The sequence below is a fragment of the Myotis lucifugus genome, unplaced genomic scaffold (assembly GCF_000147115.1).
Source record: "Myotis lucifugus unplaced genomic scaffold, Myoluc2.0 scaffold_189, whole genome shotgun sequence".
NCBI classification, from domain to species: Eukaryota; Metazoa; Chordata; class Mammalia; order Chiroptera; family Vespertilionidae; genus Myotis; species Myotis lucifugus.
Genome location: NW_005871237.1, coordinates 2,255,889 through 2,268,531, shown reverse-complemented (window position 1 = coordinate 2,268,531; position 12,643 = coordinate 2,255,889). Strand labels below are relative to the sequence as shown.

The following is a 12,643-nucleotide window of genomic DNA, read 5'->3' as shown; positions in this document are numbered from 1 at the left end:
ACTATAGCAAAAGAAGTTTAGATTTCGCTCCTACCTCATAATTCAGGTGAGTTCATCATGCATTATTGTTGTACCTTTTCATTAAATTACAAAGAAGATGATTTTACTTATCTAGGTTCCTTCAACGCTTGGAGGCTGACAAGTGTGATATACTGCTGAATGGCATTTGGCTCTGTGGGAAGTAGATCCTACCTAGATGAGTGTTTCTCCTGAAAGAGTGTGACAGGGCCAATGGGTTCCCCTACTGATATGTGTGACAGCCATACATCTGGGAGTTGGCAACACTCGTGTGCTTACTTCCCTTTTTGAAAAAAAATGAGCGGAATCTTTTCTGGTCTGTTAGCTGAATGAAAGGACACATCAGCATTTCGTCTGGTTTAGAAATAAAAGAGTAAAAAAAAATCAAGTAAGTGTCTACAAGATTATACGAAAAGGAGAGAAGTCGTATCTATTCCTATCTTTGGTTCTAAACAGAAGCCTCACTACGCGAGCGGGTTGGGTGGCGTTGGGGGCTACAGTGTCACACACTGCGCCTTTCCTACGTGAATGCCCAGTGTCACGGCTGTGACATGATTCTTGTCTGTGTGCAGTGCAGTGATCGACTAAACCTGATTCAGAGCTTTTCTCACCCACCCACTCCTGCTTATCAGATCAACGAACTATTAGTAGGCTAAGAGAAAAGAAAACAGTAATTAAAAGTTGCATTGTTAAATGGTGTCCCCTGTGTTTACAGCAGTTTTTCACTAAACCTGGGACTGTGAAGGGATTACAAAGAAGGTGATTAATATAGTCCTTTTTAAGGTTATGTGATTTCTCCCCCCGAGCCCCACCCCTCCCCCACCCACCCTGCCCCGCCCCAGATGAAAGTGGAAAGACCATGGCAACAGAAAGTAAGTGGTCACTGCAGTGTCTTCTCCCTTCAAAAGATCCAACTGCTGCTGAGGTAGAAATCAAACGTGGGCGCCCCCTAATCCTCTTCTGCAGACTCTTGTGAGGATGTCTCTTCAGTCTCCTCCTGGAACACACAAAGGCCACAAGCATTAGACCGCGTGGGCTGCGCTTACACAGTTCAGAGGGGCCCTGTGCCCACAGCACACTGTGCTCCCTTCAATAGAGGACGAGGATAATTGGCAGGCCCCGCATTCCCAGGGCTTCTAAATCGGTAACTGAGGAATCAAGGTGTTGTTTTTCCCCAGAGCAGTCATGAGCCCCTGTTGACTTAAGGCCTGACATCAAGGTGGCTGGTCAGCAAATTCAATTGTTTGCAGTCCAGAGAATGTCAGGCCAGTGGAAGCTTCCTCACCAATTAGGGTAAAAAAGAAATGGGTGACTTTTTCCCCACAGCATGCCACTCATCAGTTTTAAAAACCAGCGTGCAAGCAAGAAAAATAGAGTCCAGGAGGACCCTTACTTAGGCATAAATGAAGGTGTCCTCTAGATATTGGTAATAAGAGCTGATGCTCTTATGGTGACTACTAGATGCTTTTAGGGACTATCTGCTATTATTCCCATTGTACAGGTGAGAAAATCAAGGCAATATACCCAGAGTTACATGGTGAGTAGGGCCAGGAGTAGAGCTGTCAGATGGGCGTCAGAACTTGTGTGTGACCCCGAAGCATCCGCGACCAAGCAGTGGTCGTGTGAGTTAAGGAGGGGGCCTGAGCTCAGGCTGCAGGAGCTGCCTCCTCACGTCCTCTCTAAAGGGGGTTCCTCAGTCTCATATGCATGAAAGTACATTTTAAGACAATGACCAACATTTGGCATCACTGCTCATTCTCAATGCTAAGTCCACATCAACCAAACATTTAATGCTGGGCTGGCCAAGCAGAGAAAATCTAATATATATGTTTTTACAGAGCTTCGTCTTCATATAAATCTAATTCCTCCTTCTCTTTCCTTTTTTTCTGATTCCTTGTGGTTCTGGAATTTGTTGGAGTTTCTGCAAGCCGGCTCGAGCCACACAGTTCTCTTTCCTTTTGCTTATTTTACAAATGTGCAGTACCTCTCAGGACATGGGTGGTAAAGCGGAGACAATAAACATTTCTGATAAAAGCGTCGTTAGCGAAAGGATGATTTTTATCAAATGCTGCACACTGTCTCCTACGACAGCATGTGAAAAAGATCCGGGAGAAGAGGTAAACATTTACCCCGGCCGCAAACCGAGCCCCTTTAAGAATGGCCGGCTTAAAACAGCTTCTAGCAGTCTTCATACTTTAATAGATTTGATTTTCCACATGGCTTCATTTTGTCTGGGTGGCTAACTGACACAATTTATACCTCTCTTCCTTCCCCAGGTCACCACAGCACACCATTCAGTAACGCATGCCTTAGAGCTTGTCTGCATTATATGACCAAACCCCCATTCATTAGTGTTTGAAACACTTCAGCTGTGAAGGGGCTCCTAACTGCTACCAGGTGTGACGCTTCTGCGTAAAAGCAGCAAACGGGAGGAAGAGAGCCCACGTGAGCGGGCACTCACTCACATGAATGCACACACACACACATGCGTGCACACACACGCACATGTACACGCACGGACGCACGCACGCACACACCTGCACGCATGCACACACATGCACGCACGTACACGTGCTCACACACACACACGAACACCCCCCCCCCACACACACACACACACTCACGAACTCCATCCTGGGCTTTAATCACAGGCCACTGCTTACTGCAAATCTTTTGCAAAAGGTTTCAAACATTCTTCCCCCCCAAAATGGAGACAGCTGTAAATCCTGGGACCAAACACACCTACCAATGAATGGGTTACAGCTTAGAAAATATAACCACGGCAGTATCAAGTCACGAGATTTCACACCCGTTTTGTTTAGTCTGCTTCGGGTTATGTGGGAAATGTGGAACGTATGAAGCTACTGCCCCTCTACTCCCAACCCTCGAACTTCGGGCTTCACCCACCTCAGCAGCACGTTTCTACCTCTTGATAGGCAACGGGCCATGACCCCAGGATTCTCTATGGAGTCCTGGCCACAAAGGAGGATGTAGCCTGACCAAAGCCACGGACAGACGAAAGAGAGACAGGCCGAGGTTCAGCTGCCCGTGACCTTCTCTTTTCACTTAGTATTTAAACCCCAGAAAGTCACTAAGCTGTTTGGCAGATATACCCTTCACCCGTCCCCGGCCCGCGGTGTGGAGTGAGGGTATTACTCTGAAACAGGCCATCGCATAAGAGCTGGCAGGTATTACTTTATTCCTTCTTCTCCGGTTAATTAATAGGACTCAGTAAGGCTGGAAACCCTCCCCCTGGATCTAACGGTAATGACTCCATTTCTCGGTGTTTCTAGTCTACCTGGAACCTCTTCTAAATCCGGGAGGAAACAGAATTTTTCAGGCCATGAACTCACAGAGACCTCGGGGCAGATGGAATGTGATCAGCTGTTCAGAACATTTCCAGAAACTTTGTTTAATTTGAGCTCTTGAAGCTCCTGATATGCAAGTAGTTTATTCAAACCCCTTAGACACAACTCAGCTAAAAAGGATGGTCCCTCGGACTACTTCCTTAACAGTTCTTAACACAACACAACGGTTGTTTTACTAAGGTATCTTTCCACTGACCTTGAAATGCTTCTACTTGGAGCTGTTAGTTACAGCACTGGGTCCATCACTGGATCTCAGAGGGTGGGGAGCTCACACTCCATTTAACTTTTGGAAGCAGTGTGGCTCTCACATGCTCAAAGCAATGGTTTTCTCCATCGGCTACGTAGCGGAGAGCTCTCTCTCTTCTTCGCGTAGCTCTGACGGCCACTCTCCACAGGACAGCCTGGCTGCCACGCGAATGATGTGGGCAGGGCGCAGGGCACTCACCTCTATAAACCTCACCTTTCCAGGGACTTGGTTGCTGTGACCAAAGTGTGCATGTGGTTGAGAGAAGAAAAATCCTCCCTGTCAGGAAGAAAATTGAAAACCCACTCTCAGCCGCCCTGTGTCCTGGCCGGGCAGACTTCCCAGAAGGCTCTCCTGTCCCCAGAGAATCTTATTTCCATAGCAGAGCAGCTAGGGGCTCCTCAGATCCATCCCTCTTCATTAGCGTAGAAGTAACGTAACATACAAGCCACTTCTTGTAGACATAGCTTGCACCTTGAGATATGTATCGACACTGCTTCATGTTTGCCACATAAGCCAAAGGGCTTTTGTAACCATGACTACACCCAATCGTTTGTCATTATCCTGGGACTTTTGAGCTTGTGTAGCCCCACAAGAGCAGCTCTGAGGCAATTAAGGAAAAATATTGCAGCCAAGAATCGTATACATTTCAATAGGGGCTTGTCGGCGACGTGGGAAGGCCGAATAGCAGCAGTCAGGTCAAGAAGGCTCAGTCCACCCTACCTGGTTTGACTCAGTGGATCGAGCATTGGACTGCGAACTGGAAGGTCCCGGGTTCAATTCCAGTCAAGGGCACATGCTCAGGTTGAGGGCTCGATCCCCAGTAGGGGGCGTGCAGGAAGTAGCCGAGCAATGATTCTCTCTCATCATTGATGTTTCTAGCTCTCTCTCCCTCTCCCTTCCTCTCTGAAATCAATAAAAACATATTTAAAAAAAGAAAGAAGGCTCAGTCCTGGAATGGCGCTTCTGGAATGGAGGCTAAAAGGACTTTTCAAAATGGAAGTGCACTGTGACATTTTTATGAGCACCAGCCACCAAGGGCTTTAAATACTGAACTGCTGGCCACCATTCACGCACTTATTTCACAGACAACTGAGGCTGCACCATACCGGGGCGAAACATGGGAATTTTTTGGCACAAAACTGATGAGCGGGAAAGGAAAGTGGGCAGAGTTGGAAAACTATATTTTTATTATGACTATTGGAAAATTGCACTCATTTGCCTTAGTTTTCTTTTGCAAATGGGGGGAAAAGGGAATGTAATAAATGTAACTCTTTCATTGCTTTGGTTAAGTTTAGAAAAGAACCCACTACATCCTAGAAATATGGTTTGCACCTAATCTTCATTCTTTTTAATATGGTTTGCACCTATCTTCATTAATTTTAATTAACTTACGGCATTCGTTCTTTTTAATGCCACAGAATGTGCATGGTGGCATATACCTTTGGGTATGCTTCCACTGATTGATCCCAAGGAGGAAGACAGCCCAATATCCAATCCCATCTCCTAATACTTGATGGAATTTTACGATGTCTTAAGAGTTGAATCCTCGATCTTACCACAGAGACATGGGTAGGGGTGGGGCTGGAGGAAAGCTCAGTATCTAGGTTTAATTTTCATGTGCAGACTAAATAGCAGGTCTGCAGTGGGAGGCCACTGAACCCTAAATAGAACCACGAAATGGAAATAGCCTCCCTGCAAACTTGAAGAGTTGTGTCACCAGGATGTCCCTCTTTGTGTGTAGTAAGGAGTCTGTGTTGGCTTCAATCAATCCTTCTATTTTCCCCCCTTGATTGCAAAGAATTCTGCAACGTTTACTCTAAGATGTTGCAGGATAAAAACACAAGATTTTTAATTTAAGTTACCTTGCAAAAAAAACCCCAAACCCTACAAATATCTGGTAATCTAGAAATGGTTTCATGACATCCTCCTTTTGTTATCTTAATATGTTTAATTCCTTAAGGACATGGAATGACACCTTTAAGATATTTTCATGTCGACTATCTTGAGCCAGTCCTGCCAGAGCAGAAATAATGGGCTCTCCTCATCGGCAGCAATGACCAGAAACCACCATTCCGTCTCGACCCACCAGACCACAAAGCTGAGTGTTTCTATTTCTCTGTCAGATATTTTAACTTCCAATGGATTGGGACTGTTTGACTTAATGGAAAGTGATTACTTCCTCCAACTAGGAAAACTTTATATTAGGTTTATAAAAAACACATTAAATGGAACATATATAAACCATAGGATCTGGCAACTGATTCTGGTGGAGAGGTTAGGAGGCAAATCTGTTTTGCAAAAGGAGACATAAGAAGTTGGGATGTTTATGGCAGCTGTCCCCCATCTTTTCTCTATTGTAGCTTTATGTATATAAAAATATACAAGTATCAGGACTTCCTTGCATGTATTACCATCAGCTTAATGCAGTCAGTTCAAAGGTCTTATTGGGGGGTGCTTAAAAAAGAAGGTTGGTCCTAGATGTCACTGACCATAGCACCAACCCTGGAATGAACGGGTTGTCTAACCTGTCTTATTCCCACTGTGTCATACTACTAGGGATAATACCCATCTACTTGCCACTCAAGGTGGGAGAAAAAAATGTGACAACCAAAGGGGAAAATTTTGAAGGAAAAAATAAAAGTAAAAATCTTGTAAGACTATAGTGGGGAACTATGATTATCAATTACAGTTATTCATCCTGTTTTATTTCTTTACCTGTGATCCAATAATAGATTTTCTTGAGAAAGAAAAATAAACATAAGACAACTTAAGTTTCTAAAATGCACTTCAGTTTGTCTCCTTGGTGCCCTCGATCAGAGTTCCATCACCGAAAATATGGCAAGCAGAGGTCACAGATCCCTAGAATACGGCAAAGTCCTTTCCTGGGATGAAGGCATATATAAAAATACCTCCAGAAGGGAGTCATGTTTTTTTTTCAGAGAGGAAAATCATTTTATGTTTAAACTAATTGCAAGTTTCAGGATCCTGTAAGCCATGATTTCTGAGGATCATGAGCTTGATCAACTTTCTATTTTTAAATTATTTTATATATTTTCATTGATTTCAGAGAGGAAGAGAGAGATAGAAACATCAATGATGAGAAGGAATCATTGATCGGCTGCCTCCTACATGCTCCCTACTGGGGATCGAGCAGGCAACCTGAGCATGTGCCCTTGACTGGAATCGAACCCGGGACCCATCAAGTCTGCAGGCCGACGCTCTATCCACTGAGCCAAACCAAAGGGCAGCTTGATCAACTTTCCATGCCAGTTCTAATTCTCATTGAAGGAACCTCACATATAAAAAAAATAACTGAAGATATAGCAGAAGGATTTTTGCATGAAGGAAGCACTCAGAAGGAGGAAATTTATTTCAACAGTTCCAAAACTGTTGAGGAATATTCTTGTTTTTGTGCAAAGTACTTTTAAAAAATGGTTGTGGTGAAGGCTGCTTAATGGTTATATTCCAGATGTGTTTACTGATGAATAGACTAGGAGAAACCGTTTTGTTTTCTATGTGTACAAAAGTTTGCATAACTTGTATTTGTTGCCAGGGAACAGAAAATTTCTGGATTTTAACCATGACTACACCAATCGTTTGTCATTATCCTAGGACTTTTGAGTAAGAATATGAAAATATCAGTAACAATAGTTAGTCAACAAGTAATTATTTAATGGACATCTGAGTGTCCAGCAAACATTTCCTGAATGTAAAGGAAGTACCTTGGATAAAGCAACATATTTGTATTAAAAGATTAAGGATTACAATTATTTATATTAATTTGGGTCAGCAAGTTTGGCTAATCATAAGGGAAGCTTACATATTTAATAAATATGTTGCTTTATATCCAACTCACATCAGAATGCAGAGAAAAAGCAGGCAGTCATTGCCATTTTATTTCCAGTCTAACACACAGACTTCACCACACCGTTAAAAACAATTACACTTTTAAAAACTCTATGAAATCTGTCAAGTCCAGAAACACTAAATTTTTCCTTTTGGAGTTTTATATAATTCCCCAAGTTGGGTGATATTCTCTCACTTCTGTTAGAAGTTTATGTCATCTCTATAAGACATTCGCCGCCCACACACCGCTAGATTCATCTTGCCAATGTTCCTCTGTTACCACTGTGAGCTAATTACTCCATATGTTTACAGTTAATAATCATGTTGATGTTTCCTCTGCCCTACCCCTGTGCTGTTATGTCCTGGAGCTACTTTATTGTAGGGTTAAACGTTGGTTTCTACTTTGCTCTCTCCTTTTCCCTTGACCTTTGCAATGCCAGAGGTCAGGGGGGAAATAAAAAAGTATTTCCTATACAGCAAAACAGTGCCACTCAGGGTGGACTTTGATATAATTCTTCATGTTTTACCAGTTGGTACCAAACATTTACTGGCCCACAAAATGTTTTACCAGCTTGAAAGAGCATAAGTAGGAAAATAAATCAGTGTTCTTTATGACTTAGGCAATGTAAATCACTAGGCTTCCCGAGTGAGCACAAGACGGACTATTTGCAAGTCTGATTTATTATGAACTATTTATTGCATTGGCCAAGGTGCCACGTAAAAGATGAGTGTTAGAGTGAGAATGCTCGCCCCTCTTTCTCCTTCCTCCTTCTTCCTCTGCATGTCTAGACTAAAAGCCCCCAGTAAAAATGCCTTCTTTGAGAACACGATGCTGACTGCAATTCATCAACTTGCTTGTCCCCAAATGAAATCTCTCATTTTGCTCCAAACAATGTTTAGGTTGTCTGAAATATAAACATCCTTAAAACTGCCCTTGAAGTCTCTGTGAAAACATTCAACTTTTTTTTTTTGAAGGGGAGAAAAAACACACAAAAAACCCTCCTGATAACCAAGGCTTACAGAGATTTCTCCTCCCTGATACACACCACCGCAGGAGATGTTATTTGCAGGTAAAAACTCTTATTTAAAACAGATAGCTTTGTTTCCAATCTTTCAGAAACAGAACACTTGCCAATTCTCTCACTGGGAAGGGGAGAGGGAATGGGTTTATACCTGTCTTAATTGCTAGAGGTGTAGCTTGCCAGGGCTGTCCAACAATGAGGAAATTGGGTGGAAAGGAAGGATAACTGTTGGGATTTTAAAAACCTGTTTTTATCCTGTGGGTAGGGCTCTGGTGAGGAAAAAAAAATCTGAATAACATATAGGGATTCACTTCCAATCTCTGCTTAAAGCCTTAAAAGGGGGAAATAAAAAAAACATTAATATCTGATAAACCAGCAAAAATTTGTTAGAAGTCTGCGATAGAGTGAGACATAGTCTTTATTTTTTTAAATCCTCACCTGAGGATATGTTTTTTCATTGATTACAGAAGAGAGAAGAAGGGAGAGGGAGAAAGAGAGAGAGAAACATCCATCCGTTGCCTCCCGTACACACCCTGACTGGGGATCGAATCCACAACCTGGGTATGTGCCCTGACCGGGAATCGAACACGAGACCCTTCTGTGCAGGGGGCAATTCTCTAATTAACTAAAGCCACCTGGCCAGGGCGAAATGTATTTTTATCAAAATAATAACTAGAGAAACAAAGCTCCCTCAATCAAGGATGACAACCTGATACATTTAGAGTGTTTTTTAAAATTAAAACAATGGTGACAGCAACAAAATCTACCACTATTTCCTACTAAAGTTAAGAATGTAACCCACGGAACGGAGGATTCAACCACTTCAAATTGTTAAAACCTAGGAAATTAGTTAATTTTTATTTATTGCTCATTTTGTCACATTAAGAATGAAAATATAGTAGAGTTCCTTAGTAAGCTTTTGTTTTTACTGGTTTTGGAATTTTTTAAAAAGTTAATATGAATATTGCAGATTTTCCCCTTTAGAGTTATAAGAGACTCTAAGTTTCCCATCGGGGATTATGCGGCACACTTGAGGTTTGCGGCTGATGGTACCTGGTGGATTGTCCAATCACACCCCGCCTCCCCCAGTGGAGTTCCCCTTAAAATTTTATTCCTCCCTAGACACATGTACTTATATACAGAAACACAGATGAGTATCTAAATTTTGAGATCTGTCATAATCCTGAATTTGTCTCCTCAGAGTGAATTTTGTCACTCTGTATCCCCGTCTCAGGATGTGGCATTCTGGAAGCTCAGAGTTGGTTCCAGCATTTGAGGGATTTACCAGCCTTCACAATAGAGCCACTGTAATTCTGGATACACATGATGTACCGGGAAGGTGATTCTGACTGCTTTAGTCCTAAAGATAGGATGTAGCAATTACTATAAAATTTCCCCCTAGTTTAAAAACATCCTTATTTTAAAACAACCAATAAAAACACTTGCGGTAAAAAGGATAGTAGTTTTAAATGAATTAGAATTTTAGAATTTTCAAGAATATCCACCTCTGGAAATAAAAACTCACACCTAGCACCCAAAAATAAGTCACAATATAACAACGCTCTCTCTCAAAATGTTCTTGAGAGTAAGGGAAGAAGTGTTGTTGTTATCCTATTTCAAAGGTGGATAAATAGGGTACAGAGAGATTAGTTTGCCCAGTGATGGGGCTGGAGAGCAAAACCTCAGTCTCCTTATACCAGGGGTCCTCAAACTTTTTAAACAGGGGGCCAGTTCACTGTCCCTCAGACCGTTGGAGGGCCGGACTATAGTTTAAAAAAAAAACTATGAACAAATTCCTATGCACACTGCACATATCTTATTTTGAAGTAAAAAAACAAAACGGGAACAAATACAGTATTTGTATTTGCATGTGGCCCGCGGGCTGTAGTTTGAGGACCCCTGCCTTATACACTGCTGAGCCCTTTTCTTTAGCTGTAAAATATTTACTTGTGCTAAAATCTTCACCACCTCACAACAGGATCTAAGTGTAACCCCTCAAATACTGTTGATGAAGGAAGGATACGAGCCTGAGGTAATCCAGACTGCCACATGGGAAAGCCATCTGGGAGGGTCTTTTGAAAGAAACAGATGAAAAAGGAAGAGATTCTTTCGAAGGCAGTGTAAAATTTACATTATCCTCCATGAACGTCCATGTCGTCCCCGTGTTTATACAATTCATCACCGTGTCCTCAGGCAATGTCGATTAAGAAGCCCAATGAGCTCATGCCCTTTTTTCCCCGTTTCTGAGTCTGAACTCCCCTTTCGAGGGCAGATCTGGAGCAGGGTCTGTGAGGCAGCTGACCGGTCAGTGAAGACCAACCCGGCCCAGCTGTGGCTTCTTGGATATCCCGGATGGCCTTGGGAAGACATTTTATTATTTCACTTTTATCGTTGTGTTGCTGCCCAATTTGCAATCAGTTTCAGCAATCTCCACCTGTGACTGACTTGTTTCTGTCTCCCTACTTTTGAATATGTCATTCATCTCTTCTGTAGGATCTTCCTATCTCTCCCCTAATTAGTCTCCATTTTCCCTTTGTAACTAAACAACAAGATCAAAACTCTCCCGGGAATCATCCCCATGTGGCTTTTTGTATCCCCCACGCACCTCATCAACGTTGATAATCTGTGTTTCAAATGTTCACACCTCGTGTCGTGTGTGTTTGCTGAGCACTCTCATCCCTGCTGCACATTGCAATCACTGGGCGAGTTCATAAAAAACAATGACGCCGGAGTCCGACCCAATAATCAGAACCACGGCAGGGTGGGGCCGTTGGTGTGTTTAACAACTTGCTCTCCAGGAATAAAAAGTCCTGATTTGTAGCATTTATCAATTTCCATGGTACAAATATTTCCAATGTAGTGGATTTCAAGCTACCAACTTGTCGTTGCGGAATGTAGAACATGGAAGAGAGGCTCACAATTGGTTCCAGCACACACCGCACACCACATGAGGTGTATATACCACTTATATGGTGACATGTAAAATGTATATGGTATATACATGGTGATATATATATACCATATACACACACCCATAGGCCCTCTTACTGTGGTTTTGCTTTCTGTGGTTTCAGTTACCTGCAGTCAAACTAGGCCCTAATATAGTAAATGGAAAATTTCAGAAATAAACTTAAGTTTTAAATTGCGTGCTGCTCTGAGAGCGTGATGAAATCTCGTGCTGTCCTACTCCATCCTGCCTGGGACGTGAATCATCCCTTTGTCCAAAATATCCTCTCCTTCTTTCCCTGCTTAGTCACTTAGTAGCCATCAAGATTATTGAAATGGTTATTTTATTATAATATCCTATACTAGAGGCCTGGTGCACGAAATTTGTGCACTCGGGGGGGTGGGATCCTTCAGCCCAGATTGCAAGAGGGTGCAGGCCAGGCTGAGGGAACCTACCGGTGCATGACCAGGGCCAGAGAGGGACGTGGGAGGTTGGCCAGCTGAGGAAGGACCACGGGAGGGTTCCAGGGCGTGTCCAGCCCTTCTTGCTCAGTCCCAATCGGCTGGACCCCAGCAGCAAGCTAATTTACCAGTCGGAGCATCTGTCCCCTGGTGTTCAGTGCACGTCATAGTGACTGGTCGACTGTCTGCCCTCTGGTGGTCAGTGCACATCATAGTGAGCAGTTGAGCGGCCTTAGCATATCATTAGCATATTATGCTTTGATTGGTTGAATAGACGACTGGACACTTAGCATATTAGGCTTTTATTATATAGGATAATAAAAGGGTAATATGCAAATCAACTGAACGGTGGAACGAACGGTTGCCATGATGCATACTGACCACCAGGAGGCAGTCGCTCAACGCAGGAGCTGCTGCCCCCTGGTGGTCAGTGTGCTCCCACAGGGGGAGTGCCACTCAGCCAGAAGCCCTGAGCTGGGCTCATGGCCGGTGAACGCAGCAGCAGTGGCAGGAGCCTCTCCCACCTCTGCGGCAGTCAACTGGACATCTCCTAAGGGCTCCAGGGCCCGGATGAGGGACCTCCCCCCCGCAGGGCACAAATCTCGTGCACCGGGCCTCTAGTATTGTTATAATTGTGTATTTATCATTCATTAATCTCTTACTGTGCCTAATTTATACATTAAACTTTATCATAGGTATCTGTGTGTGTGTGTGTGTGTGTGTGTGTGTGTGTA

The 12,643-nt window shown here is 43.2% G+C and overlaps 1 protein-coding gene across 1 annotated transcript in view; it reads right to left on the bottom strand.

The window, feature by feature from the left end:
- Nucleotides 1-241: 241 nt before the first annotated feature.
- LOC106698497 overlaps nt 242-12,643 on the bottom strand; it is a 138,302-nt gene continuing 125,900 nt past the window's right edge. Inside the window, exons 5-7 of the mRNA XM_023760662.1 lie at nt 3,847-3,909; nt 831-1,015; nt 242-372 (exon numbers count right to left, since the gene is read on the bottom strand). Coding sequence (XP_023616430.1) covers nt 242-372; nt 831-1,015; nt 3,847-3,909 — 379 coding nt within the window. The remainder of the gene's footprint in view (nt 373-830; nt 1,016-3,846; nt 3,910-12,643) is intronic.